This window comes from Dipteris shenzhenensis, chromosome 27, assembly GCF_047967505.1.
Source record: "Dipteris shenzhenensis isolate YYH24624 ecotype China chromosome 27, Dip_SZ_1.0, whole genome shotgun sequence".
Classification (NCBI taxonomy): Eukaryota; Viridiplantae; Streptophyta; class Polypodiopsida; order Gleicheniales; family Dipteridaceae; genus Dipteris; species Dipteris shenzhenensis.
In genome coordinates this window covers 52,038,966-52,053,031 of record NC_141622.1, presented here as the reverse complement: position 1 = coordinate 52,053,031, position 14,066 = coordinate 52,038,966, and the positions used below count along the sequence as shown (strand labels likewise).

The 14,066-nt window shown below is 42.9% G+C and overlaps 1 protein-coding gene across 2 annotated transcripts in view; it reads right to left on the bottom strand.

Annotated features, from left to right (window-relative positions):
* The window catches only part of LOC147884483 (Major facilitator superfamily protein), a 74,850-nt gene extending 61,709 nt beyond the window's left edge, over positions 1 to 13,141 (bottom strand). Inside the window, exons 1-2 of one of the 2 annotated variants that reach the window (XM_087398381.1) lie at positions 13,033 to 13,141; positions 11,230 to 11,495 (exon numbers count right to left, since the gene is read on the bottom strand). In XM_087398381.1, coding sequence (XP_087254507.1) covers positions 11,230 to 11,495; positions 13,033 to 13,048 — 282 coding nt within the window. In that variant the 5' untranslated portion in view covers positions 13,049 to 13,141. Of the gene's footprint in view, positions 1 to 11,229; positions 11,496 to 12,595; positions 12,987 to 13,032 lie in introns of those variants that run through there. The other variant, XM_087398380.1, reaches the window with a different exon arrangement.
* Between the last annotated feature and the right edge of the window lie 925 nt (positions 13,142 to 14,066).

Sequence of the window (14,066 nt, the reverse complement as noted above, 5' to 3'; positions counted from 1 at the left end):
CACCCATCCACAAGGCAGGGGATCCCATGAACCATTATGATTGGACATGTCATGTCCAAGATTTATGCATTAGTACTTGATTCTGAGGTCAGCAGATTTGCGGAGTGTCGAGGACTCAGAGCAGCGGGACAGGCCGGTTTCATGCGGGATCATGGGACCATGGACAACATTCTCGCGCTTAGGTGTATCATCGAGGAGGCGAGGGCACGGAAGCAGAGGGTTTATTGTTGCTTTGTGGACTTCCACAAGGCATTTGACACCATTCCGAGAGCCCACCTCATATGATGCCTACAGGATCTGGGTTACGACCAGGAGATCATTTGGACTGTCATGGCACTTTATGAGCGAGTTTCAGGCAGAGTCTGGATAGGACCTGGATGGACAGACAAGATCATGAGCACTATCGGGGTCAAACAAGGGTGCCCATTATCACCTACCTTGTTTGGCCTCTACATTGACGAGCTCGAGATAGTGATGTAGGCACAAGGTGGGGTAGGTTGCTCTCTCGCGAGCACGCTGATCCGGATATTACTTTATGCAAATGACGTGGCTCTCTTGTCTTCCACATTCCGGACTTAGTTGGGCCCGAGTGATCTTCCAGTGAAGCTCGACTTCTACACAAATCACTTCTTACATATCACAGCGGAGGGATTCATTGATCCACCAGGATACACACAAATTCACCTACCCCACTCGCTGAGGATCTCCCTTGGGCAGTTCCGGGTCTCTTCACACAAACTTCGTATCGAGAGCGGCCGAGCCGAGCGGTTACCCAGGGAGAGGCGCATATGCACACCGTGTAACATGTAGGACGTTGAGACAGAGGGGCATTTCATCTTCAGGTGTCCTGTTTGCTATGAGATCCGCCGAGGGCGTTTCTACTGCCTCTTTAGAGATAGTTATGGGATGTTGGCCCGTGTCCTCTCCTACCCAGACCAGCGATGTTTGACTGGTTTTATTCATGAGATGCTCAGACACCGCGATAGGGTACTCTGAGCACAGAGACAGGAGCAGACTTCTCCCTCGACTGACACCTCTCAGAGCTCTATCACGGAGTTCTTTCAGCCAGATCACATAGATCCCCACGAGGCGAGACCTCGACATGACCGTGACCCGGAGCCTGTGACCCGACAGCTCAAACAAAGGGTTGACTCATAGATCACACTTGGGGACATCCCCTCCTTGTTTAGGGTCGGAGCCTGACCGACGGGGGTCACAGTGGCCTTGGTTAGACACAGAGCTACGACCAGGAGACGTACCAGGACTGCACCCTTGAGGGGGCGACAGCGTTCTATTGCTGACCTCATGCCTCCGCTTCCACAACCTCATCCATCCTGATGTCTGTTGACGATGATGATGATGATGGTTATAATGATGCCGACGATGATGTTGAGATTGATATATATATAGTCCGGATATGACTATGTTGTACTTAGGACTTAGTACTACCATTTTGCTTTTTTTTGCATTCTGCATTGGTGTGGATGCTCGTTTAGTAGCTCCACTACCACAGCTCATTGTATTCAGGTTTTTTCGCAGTCTCATAGACCCATCGGTCTTTCGAAGACTTTAATAAACTCTCTCTCTCTCTCTCTCTCTCTCTCTCTCTCTTTTCTAGCCGCGGAGAAGTCCTTCCACTGGGGGACTTCAACGCGAGGACAAAAGCCCGTCAGGTACCACTTCTTGACTTCAGAGATGATTCCACTCTACTGGCAGATGTTGACCTTGAGGAGGTAGGTATGCTACGGGTTTCAGTTGACAGGCGAGGTCCATTCTCATCTTATGGGCAGGCCCCATTAGACCTAGGCAAGATACATGATCTCATTATCTATAATGGTCTTGACAGATGGCCCGCTTCAGGTGGTTTCACATACTTTCCACATGGTAAGGGCTCCAGTGTTGTTGATTACATCATGGGATCCCCTGTCTTCACATCTCGCATTACTGACTTCACTGTAGCACCTCTCCCCCCAGGGGCTGATCATACATACCTTTTCTTTCGCATCTCCACCTCCCTTCGCACAGCATCTTCCACCCCACTCAGTGCTTACTCCACCTACCACGATATACACTTTGATCGGGATCACTCACCTTCTTAATCTGGCCATCTGTACATACTTCTCGCTTATATTGACTTCATACCCCTTTTAGAGGATCGTGCTGCCCTTGTCACCCGCTCACTACACGAGGCTGCCATTCATGCTTTTCCCCTCACCACCCGCTCCACCCGCCCACCACCCCCTGGAATTGTACCCTGTAATAGTTGGTACAATGATGAGTGTAAGGCCTTACGCCGTCAACTCAGATTCAAAACCAAAAACAGTCTTCCAAGCGCACCAGATACGCTACGTGAATACCGTAGAATGGTACAGAGGAAGAAACTAGACTTCGTTCGTCGAAACGAGGAGGAGCTACTGAACATTTTGTTTAGTAACAACTCTAAGGACTTCTTGCGGAGATTTCTAGAAGGACAGTCCCCTCCGCCACTCACTGACACCCAGATCTGGTTTGATTATGCACGCACACTTTATGACATCCCAAATCAGCCAGTCCCTAATCTCTCACACTTACCTCATCCCACATCCTGCACCCTCTTCACTAGAGGAGGGGTAAAGGATGCCGTAATGAAACTTCATAATACACCCTCCCCCACGCCGCGAGACAGCTCGACAGACACAGATACGAGATCTCCTCACATCTCATCAGAGAGCCACTAGGTTACCTAGATATACGAAACCTGAGCATGTACTAGGGGTGCTAGCTCTAAGCACCTGACACCCCTCTGTTATTTGGCTTTCGCTACTCTAGCATTTCGACACTTATTCATTAGTTTTAGCACTTTAGCTTTTTAACTTTCAGCAAGGGTCTTAGTGAACCTTTTGCTTCAGCCCTCAGTGGCTTGTATGAGTTACCTTTTGGTGTGTACTTTGTCTCATAGGCCCGTGAGGCCTCACACAAACGTTAATCTCTGTGTGTGTGTGTGTGTGTGTTTGTTTTGATTCCCAGAAGCAATCTGTTGTTGCTCCCCGTCAGATGGAGCTATCAGATGCTATTTTTCCCTGATATTCTTGAAATTCGAATTCTTCCTTGGAGATTATCTACAGGATTATCTACAGCGAATCTATTTCTATGATTTCACTTGGAACGTTGTAAATTGAGATTCTTTGCTGCGAATTATGTTCTTCTGCTACAATTGGCATCCAACCATTGCAAATTGAGGATCTAGGCTGTTCTTTTTACCAGAAGTGATTCATTTTAGGGTTTTAAGGCTGATTACCAATTGGTTTTAGGGTTTCTAGGCTGGTTACAGTGGTATTAGAGCTCAGCCTTGCCACTTCCCTTTGTGGCAACAATCCAAAGAACTACCCGACGCAGAAGGGGCACCGGCGAATTATAGAAGACAACAGATCTGCAGCCCAAAAGAGAGTTTTTCAACACCAAGATCCAGAAAAGGAGTTTCTAATTTGATAGCAATTCAGATCTGCCTCTTCAGTCTTGTTAGATTGTTTCAAATTTGTGAACAAAGCACAAGTGTTTTGATCTGCAAGCAGCCCCTGAATTTTAGCGAAACTTGGCGTGGGCAACTCAGCCTTATTTGCTGTCATTTCACAGCAAATTTCAATTTCAGGAACAGTCCTATCCCCTGGCGATCTGATTCAGTTCAGTTGTTATTCCAAAACGGCAAATCGTTTTGCTGATTTACTGCAGAAATATTTGATTTCCGTTCAAGATCTTGGAGTCATCTAAAGTGCGACTAAATCCTGATGGTTTTCTTCTCAATGATTCAGTGTTTTTCTGATCAATCTAGCTGCGAAATAGGTTGGGCTTGATCTCCCAAGCACATCATGACTTCAGAACATGGAAGCTCAGCCACCAAACAGCCCAGCCAGAGAGGTCCCGTAGGGCCAGATGATGATCTTGATGAAGAAGTTATGGGAATCAAAAACCCAAGGATCACAAAGATTACAAGCATGATCAAAGGATTAGATACATGTGGAAACCTCATTATTAAAAATCGGTTCCCAGTAAAGGCTAAGTTATTTGATTTAATAAGTTATTCTTCTGTTTTGTCTCTGAGCCCTGCATCTTTATGGGAATCAAAAACCCAAGGATCACAAAGATTACAAGCATGATCAAAGGATTAGATACATGTGGAAACCTCATTATTAAAAATCGGTTCCCAATAAAGGCTAAGTATATTTGATTTAATAAGTTATTCTTCTGTTTTGTCTCTAAGCCCTGCATCTTTATATGTTGTTTTCCTTGTTTATTTCAGGAAAACAAGAGCAATATACACTTAATTTGATTATTTCTCAAAGTTTTATGTTTCCATGGATTTTGGAAGGATTTTGGAAGAATTCTTGATGAGACAAAACCCAAGCATTGGACACAGCAAAGATATTCAAGTCTTATGCCAAAGATCTATGGAGCTATGGCATTAATTACTATGATCGGCGATATGGGATGTCTTTTCATGACTTGCAAGAGGGTGTAAAATCAGTTTTCACACGGCTATGTATTCCAAGTTATATTATATCAGTTTTGGAGGAGTCCAGTTATAATATCCCAACATATTGTTAAGGAGCTGGTTTCTTTTATCTGGTCAAGATTATAGACTCACAATATTCTTCCAGCATGGATACTGGGGGAATACATAGTTGGAAAGATTGGTCTCACAACCCCATTCCAGGGCAATCAGTTTATATGATTCAAGCATGGGTTGAAGAGTTTTTGGGAAACAAAAACCCCACTTGAAAGTACTATGTCATAAGTTAGCCCAGATTGGTCTCACAAGCCCATTCCAAGTCAATTAGTTTATATGATTCAAGCATGGGTTGAAGAGTTTTTGGGAAACAAAAACCCCACTTGAGGGTACTATGTTCTAAGTTAGCCCTGAATATCGTCTACAGTCATGAATATGGTTTATTTCATTATGACACAGTTATATGTTTCAAGTTATCTCATTTCAGAAGATTTTTGTTATGATATTCAGTTTTATTGTTTCTTATTATGGAGCATGATATGCTCAAGCACTAGCTCTTTACATGACAGTATTTTTCTATGGTCATTGTTGGCCAAGTCAAGATTTTATCATCCTACAGTTTTCCTTTATTGGGACCTGTTTGTAGAATAAATAGAAATCTTTATGATCTCGCATGGATTAATGTGGCCAGAGTGATACAAGTTTATAGTTAATCCGTCAGTAATATACTCTTTTGGACGGAGAAGTTTTGGGAGTAGTACATTAACACCTAACAGGCATGGTAAGTGTTTGGCGACATAATCAGTGAATGGAAATTTGAGAAATTCTTTAAAGAAAGTTCTTTCCAACGCGATTCTAAGAACAGGTTCATATTACTTGGAAAAGTATCAATATGGAATTTATCTGCAAATCACTCCATTTGAGAAGACTTGAAGAGTCTCTCAAGGAAAGAAGACAAAGAAAGGCTCCAAGAAATAGTTTTTACAAACGTCTAAGGCTAAGTATCTCTTTTATGTTGATAAATTTTGCCTTCTGTTTATTTGAAGATATAACCCTTGTATGGAAATGCAAGGAGAATAGTGGATTGTTTTCTCGAATTTGATTCAGGAAGACACTACTCATAAATGAGAAGTCCATGGAGCTTAATATGCTCAAGTATTGATACAAGTGATCATTGGCCGAGTAATTCTGTGATTTTATGGCTTTCTTTCATTCGGATTTGAAGACAGAGTTGCAGCTAAAGAAGCGAAGGGTATACAAAGCCCTTGGAAGAAACAGCCAGTCTTATTTCTAAACTGTTTGAGGATTATCCGCAAGGAAGATGTTAAAGCAGAATTGAAAATTAATGGATTTCTACCATGGTTCCGTTCTGTGTCTTCCTTTGGCATAATTGAAGCTTCTACCATGTACAATTTGGGCCCTTTTTGAAATCTGAGTAAACATTGTAAGGGATTTAGACACTAGCTGTAATAACAGCTAAGACCTTCCCACCAATGGATAGCATAAAAAACTCCTTGCTCATCGAGAAATTCTCAGGGAGCAATTTCCCAACTTGGCAGACAAAACTCCGGCTTCTTCTTATGCGAGAAGGGATATGGAATATCACCAATGGCAAGGAGCCAAAACCCCAAAGTGATGATGCTAGAATCAGTTGGTGGCAGAGTTGGAATATGGAAGCAAGAACTAGAACTAGAAACTGGAAATGAAATAACAAGACTGAAAGACTAGAAATACCTTGAGAAGAGTGTAGACAAGACACAAGCTAGACTGACTGATTACAATGATGTGACCCATTGAATATATGGGCCAAAGTACAAGACATAAGGCAAGAGTGCTTATGGGATAATTGTAGAAGTGCCACATGGCACACACTCAAGACATAAAGACTAGACTTAGACTTAGACTTAGACTTAGACAAATGTAGACTAGGAAATAGTACACTTAGTGTGCACTTATCTCCAACACCCTCCTTAAGTGGACACTAGGAGTAAGACAGAAAAACAAGACTAGAAGACAGACATAAAGACTGGTAGACTGAGAGACAAGATAGAAGACATGACAGACAAAGATCCTGAGACACCCCTCCTCAAGTGATATCCTCATATGGGTCCACAAGGGTAGGGACAAGATGGATCTAAAACACAGTCAGATTGATAGACAAATAGACAAACAGACAAGACTAGATAGACAGAAGACTGACTGTAGACAAATAGAAAGACCAAGACACTAGAACCCCTTGACCTACATCATCGGTGGTCAAGGTGGTAAACAAGACATAGAAGTAATCAGAAAGCCCATTTCTCATCATGTGAGGAAGGAATAGTAGGATCAACTGATGGAGATGTTGCAGCAACATGGGCTAAGGTAGATGCAGGGGCTGATGTAGAGGTTTTGGAGTAGCAGTCCCTCTCCCGGTGATTATCACGGCCACAAATGGTGCATGGATGAGCCTTGAAACAGTCCTTCTCCGTATGATTAGTTTTGCCACAATGGATGCAAGGCTTTCTTACCTTAGAACTTCCTTTCTTTGCTAAAAATGCAGTGTCAGTTACCTTTCGTTGTTGAGTTCTTTCTTCCTCTTGGAGAGCATTGATGATACCCTCAAGAGAAGGATTATTATGATACTTGAAGGTAGTGACAAGAGTAGCATAGGAGTCAAGTAAGCTTTTGAGAAGCACAGCAATAGCAATATCTTCGGAGATGGGAGACTTGACTGACGCAAGCTGAACCATAAGACTGCGAAGATAATTGACATGAGAGGCTATAGTAGCTCCTTCCTGCATATGTAGATCAAAGAATGAGATCATAAGTGCAATCTTAGAGTTTTTAGATCGGGCTCCAAAAAGGGTATCCAAAGTGATCCATGCTTGAGGAGCAGACTGTATGTCGGAGATGTGATGAATGTAATCATCTCCAAGGCCGAGCAATATAATAGCATAGGCTTTGTCATTCTTGGCAGTGACAACTTGCTCAGAAGGACCTTCGGGAGCAGCACGTTGAACAATGTCCCAAAGACCTTCTTTCATAAGATGGCACTTGATTTTGATCTGCCAAGTATGAAAGTTGGTCCCATTGAATTTGTCGATAGATATGAGAGAATGAGAGAAAGATGCCATGTGGGAAGGTCTTACCTCTTGCTAGGATGCAAGGGCAGTGTCTATTCCCTTACAATATTGCAGAAATAAATGAGAGGAGAGATCCAAGAAGCCGGTTCTCTCACTACTTTGTCAAGGCCATAGCATATGACAGCCCATCGAAGCAGGACGAACCAGCAAAAAAAAAGAGACTGTTAAGCAAACTGAAAGAGGCAAAAGCTCAGTACCTTAATCCCGGACAGAAGTAGAAGTGTAAAAAGGATGCAGATCTCCGTGAAGATGGAGCTGGAGAAGTCGTCAGCCTGTGCAGGTACGGATTCCGTACAGTCGTATGGACTGTACGGACAGCTGTACGGACTGCGAGCAGAGTACGGAGTACAGTCAGCGGCGTACGGACGGCGAGCAGAGTACGGAGTACGGACGGCGGCGTATGGATGACGTACGAAAGTACGGGCGACGCTGTACGGATAGCAGGTACAACAGCAGGAGCGGGTGCAGATCTGTCAGTGACAGCAGATGTTGCGCAGATCTGGCATGACAACAGATCTGGCGCTCAGATCTGTGGCTGAGCTGCGCAGATCTGGAGTAAACAGGAGCAGCTCCAGCAAAAAGGCGCAGAAAATGGAGAGGTGCTCGCAGCATTGGCGGGGCAGAAAGGTGCAGCATGGACAGCGGCCTGAGGCTGAGATGAAGAGGCAGATGTGTAGAAGGGGGCGCGGTCCAGATATAGTGGCCAACAGGAGCAGCAGGCGGAGAGAGAGATAAGCTGAAAGGAGAAGACGAAGCTATGACTGCAGCAGAGTGAGAGGAGAGGAGAGGGGATCTACATGCTCTGATACCAAGTTGGAATATGGAAGAACTAGAACTAGAAACTGGAAATGAAATAACAAGACTGAAAGACTAGAAATACCTTGAGAAGAGTGTAGACAAGACACAAGCTAGACTGACTGATTACAATGATGTGACCCATTAAATATATGGGCCAAAGTACAAGACATAAGGCAAGAGTGCTTATGGGATAATTGTAGAAGTGCCACATGGCACACACTCAAGACATAAAGACTAGACTTAGACTTAGACTTAGACTTAGACAAATGTAGACTAGGAAATAGTACACTTAGTGTGCACTTATCTCCAACAGGCAGAACCAAAATGATAAAGCAATGGCTATCATTGGCCTAGCTTTAGCTGACAACCTTATCCACCATGTGGATTTTGATAAGACAGCAAATGACGTTTGGGAAAAGTTAGAGAATTTGTTTGGAAATAAGATCAATAATTCCAAAGTATTTCTCAAACAAAAACTCTTCAAGCTCAAGATGAAGGAAACTAAAACCCTCAATGAACACTTGAGCAATCTTGGGTCAATTCTCCAACAATTATCTGCCATCCGCGCCATTGTTGAAGATGATGATCAAGTTGCTGTACTTCTCTCCAGTATTGAAGACATTTCCAAGTACAATGAGATCCTTGCTGTCCTAAGAGTCAGCCGCAATATGAGCTTTAAGGATATGGTAGCTCATCTCATTGATGAGGACCGTAGGCTTACAGAGAAAGCAGAATCTTCCTTCGAATCCGGCAGAGCATTCTTTCTCAAGAATAAGCCCAAGAAGAACGGAAAACCTCTTAAATGTAATTACTGTCAGAAACTTGGCCATCCAGAGGATCGTTGCTTCAAGAAAATGGCAAAGGTACAAGCCAAAGAACATGCCAATCTGGTTGCGGAGCAAAGCGAGGACGAAGACGATGAAGCTACACCTTCTGGACCTGAGGAACAAGCCTACACTGCTGCTATTTCTGGTCTATCCCTCCATGAGGTGATAGATGAAGAGTGGGCTTTCTAGAGTCATGTGTGTTAGGGTAGTCCCCCTAAAATGATGTAATAATTTGTCATTTTATGTGCCTTGTCCTATAAAAGGCTCCACTTACTTCCATGTACCCAGTTAGGAGACAAGGGGGGGTTGTTATGTCTTTCCTTTACCAGGCCTGGCCGAGTTCCAGGATGTTGGTGTACTCCCTCGACCTATGAGTTGGTCATGCATCCATGCTCAGATTTGAGTCTCTAATCACGTTGACATCTAAGCCATGAGAGTGCTTGGTTCAACCTCTAAATTATGCTCAGCTGTTAGCCTCTGAGATTGCCTGGGATGCACAGTCTGGATGATGTCATAGTCTCTCACCCTAGCTCCGAGGGGGGGTTTGTTGGAATCGGAGTCCTAGTGTGTGTGGTCCTAGTGTGTGTGGTCCTAGAGTCCTAGGAGTGTCCTACAATTATGTGAGTGTGAAGAGTCTTGAGGACACTTGTGCAACCTCATGTGGTATATGTGATTCCTCACCTAGATTATAGGATCTAGATTCTCTTGTGTGTGACCTCATCTATGAGGTGTCTGTAACGCTTGCCCAACCTATAAAAGAGGCTATGTACTTGCTGTGATTATCAATCTATCAACATCAGTTTATGCCTCAACTCTTGTCTTCAATCATGTGATCAAGTCTCTCACCCTCTCCTCATTTCCATCATGCGGTCCTTCCATGGGGTCCAAAGTGCCCAATAATGAACCCAATTAAAATGAAGATCATAACCACACACACACGTGCGCGCACACGCACACACTATAGTGCATAGTTTAAATCAAGGCACAGCTTTCAAGTTCAATGCCATTTGAAAATACGCAAGTGGCAAGAGTGAAGGCTCAAGAATCAAAATATATATGAATTTTATAATATAGATGGTCCAAGGATCATAAGTACGTGAATAATAATAAAACTAATACATATAAGTACCATTGAGCAGCTGGCTAGGCTGTAGCCTGTGCTAGAGCCTATAAACCAAGCCTCAAGGGCCTAAACTCTAGAGCTAGGACCTACTCCAAGGTCTGCTGAAGCATCCTCGTCACTGTGATCAGCAGAGGACACAACATAATGTGTCCTCAGAAGAAGAAAATGGAGAAATTTCATCAAACCAGTCTCTGGCTTGCATCTGATCCGACTCCTCCGAGTTTGTAGTAAACTGCTCCGTGGACTGCTCCTGCCCTTCCCATAGGCGGGTTATAAAGCAAATTCATAAAACTAATACTGCATGGATCAAATTAGAAGTTGATCCTGCTTAAAAGAAGGTAGCACAGCTTGTACACACAATCAAGAGTCTCACATTGTCCATTTCTAAACACAATCTGAGAATTCAACGATTTGTGAAATGACATATGGCAGTGTTATCATGCTTGCAGGATCAAATTAGAAGTTGATCCTGCTTAAAAGAAGGTACCACAGCTTGTACACAAAATCAAGAGTCTCACATTGTCCATTTCTAAACACAATCTGAGAATTCAACGATTTGTGAAATGACATATGGCAGTGTTATCATGCTTGCAGGATCAAATTAGAAGTTGATCCTGCTTGCAGTGTTATCATGTACAACATGTCAAAGCAAATAAACTTCTGTATTGTGACAGATTACATAAACCATCATTAAATGTCGAGGTGAATAAATAACACCAAGGACAGCTGCCCTTGGATACCTCGGGATGATAATAAGCTTTAAAGGCATATGATACCACAAAAGTCTAAAAGCAATATATAACAACATGGTCAATGCTTTTAAAAAACACTCTTTATTATGCCCAAAAAATGGCTGGAAACAAAAGGATGAACCTCTGCAGGATCAAGATGAAGATCATCCTTTAGGAAAAAGCTGACAGCAAGCCGAGAGAGCCCAAGAACACCTTGCACAAAGTACACCATTGCAATAGCAATAATATCTGGAGATAATTTCACTCCAAAAACTGTAGTTTCTCTTTCTTTCATCTTACGAATTTGTGACTCAGCTTCTGCCTCGTTGCCATCGCGGCCACTCTCAAGCTCATTATCTTGCATGTCTTTTGTATCTGGCAATGGCTGACCACGTGATGCTTGTAAAGCTGAGAAAAGCACAGACAAGACGACTCAAAAGTAAAGGGCTAGAGCAATATGCAAAGGAAAGTATATAGCAGTCCATAAAGCAGCAAATACAAGCATTGCCATTTTTGAAGCTAACGAACAGACTGAGATATATCCACACCCTTTTACTTTTAGGCATGGGCCCCTAAAAGGTTCATTTCAAAGACAAGCTCAAACGTTGTTTGTAGAATTCTCTTGTAAAGGTAAATCCTTGAGTCATAGTTTGCCATGTAACTTCTAACTTGCCGCTTAAATCATATTACAATGACAATTAAAGAGAAACTTCAGAGATGCTACAGATTCTGAGCTTGTGAAACATGCCTAGTCCCCGCAGTGGCGTGAAACGATGAGGAGTTTGGGTTGAATAAAAGCTTTGCATGTGCCTTTATGCTAAACTGGGCTGTAAGTTGTGTGCTGATCTGCAGGAGGAAGGTGTCATGCAAAGGAGGTCGTAAAGTGAAGATGAATGGGGCAATGTGCCCAAACAACGGGACAAACTTCGCAGTTTCCAAAATCACAATAAGCACCCCTAGGTTACCAACCATCAACTCAAACTAGCCAGTCCCACCAAATCTTCAGCACCGACCAAATTCCTCCCCCCTCCCCTTTTTTCTATTTCCTTTCAAAACATTTCTTCCTCAAGACCCCTAGGTATGTAGCATTGGATACGTTCTGTCTTATAAGTGGGAGATCCATCTCACAAGCTGTGCTTGTAAGATTCTGTTTCTGCCCCCTCTCCAAAAAGGAGTTTAGTCCTCCACGGTTCATTTTACAAACCTGAATTTAGCACGAATATAACTGCTCTACGGAGCCCACTTAACAGGTTTTTATATAACTCCCACCACTGTTTAAGGAAGTCTTTTGATCTGATGTTGATTCAAGATACCATCTACACCTATTCTCTCCTGCTAGAAGCAACAAGCTCAGTGTTTGCGACTAAAAACAGCTTCTTTTTGGCTTGTATAACTGCTACTCACAGCTACAGTGAGAACGAGGTGAACCTACTGTTCACAGGAGTCAAATTCAATATTAATGAAGTAAAAGATTATTCTCGACAGCTTTTTCACATTACACAAAGCACCTGTGAAAAGCGGCCTTTCGTGCGAAACGGAAGAGCAACCTTGAGTTTTCCAATTTACAAACTTGGAAGGCATATGGCTAATTCGACGGTCGCTAAGGGATGTGGAGATGCAAGGACGACTACAAAAGACGACTGCTATGACTTGAGCTTCGAACTTCAGTGCGTGGCAAGAAGGAAATGACTGCAAGGCAGCATGGACACGAATAGATGCCATTCACAATTGTTTCACAGGACTGGGATTCAGCCAGTTGCGGATCCGGGCAACCGGCTGCAATTTTCGTGTTGGGATGCGATTTGGAAAGGGGCATTAACTTCGTGGGCAGAAGGGAGTGTGCCAAATGGCAAACGCATGAATGGACTTACATTAACAGATTTTCAAGCTTCCTGAACATACATCTCACTTAAAGTCTTAGACTTGAAAGGTTTCAAGCTCTTACCGGCTTCCATGGACATCCCTTCTCAACCTTTACCCTCCCTTCTCTCCCTCGTGTTGATTCCAACTAGTGCTCCTCATGATTCTAGTGCATAGAGTAACATGAAGGTGCATTATGATTCTAGTGCTTATACAGCATGCACCTTCACCATCCATGACTCACTCAACCCCGTAATGATGCCTAGGGATGAAGTCTTAAGTTTACCCATAAGGAGATGACATCATTTTTTACAAAAGAGTTTAATAAGTCTCCCTAAGACACTAATATGTAGAGCTTTCACTCTTTCTGATGTCAATTTACTTGGCTTTGGTCCAAAAAATAGGCACCTCGAACTTACAGAAATAAAGTTCCTCCATATTAATTGTAGAAAGTCTTAGAAGGATTACATTTTGAAAGAACTAAATTGTATGCTTTGAAAGACTTCCCCATACAATTATTTAGAATGTAAAAAACAAATATATTCTCTAAGATCCGGACAACTTTGACATCTATGTAAAACCAAAGTGTTTGAGAGTTAGAAAGGCCATATATTTATGCAAGATCTACAATTTTCTATTTTGTGTAAGTAAGGTTGGCGTGAAAGAAAATGGTACACAATGGAAGATGACCACAAAACATAAGTACATATAGAAACTAGAGAGAATATACTAAAACTATTAATACAATTGATGACTGCTATGTTGTCCAATCGTGCGCTCTCATAAAGGGCACTTTGATGATGATCTATACAAATGCTAGACAAAGGACTCTGAGCACTGAAGGTCTGTGAGATGTCTCAAGACAAGAGGGGTGGCTATTATATAGTGTGCCATGCGGGTTTGATTGCTTGCCTATTATAGATCCTTTAAAGGTCATACTATCAAGATGATGGGAGCCCTAGCCCCAATCCCCCGGCTTCTTGGGGGACTAACGGCCCCCCAAACTCCCCCTCAAGGCTAGTATCAACTCTATAAATGTCATATCCACATATGGCCATCTCATAATCATCTAGTCTACAAACAAAGATACCTTCTAGTGTCTAGACTGGGAACCCTCCC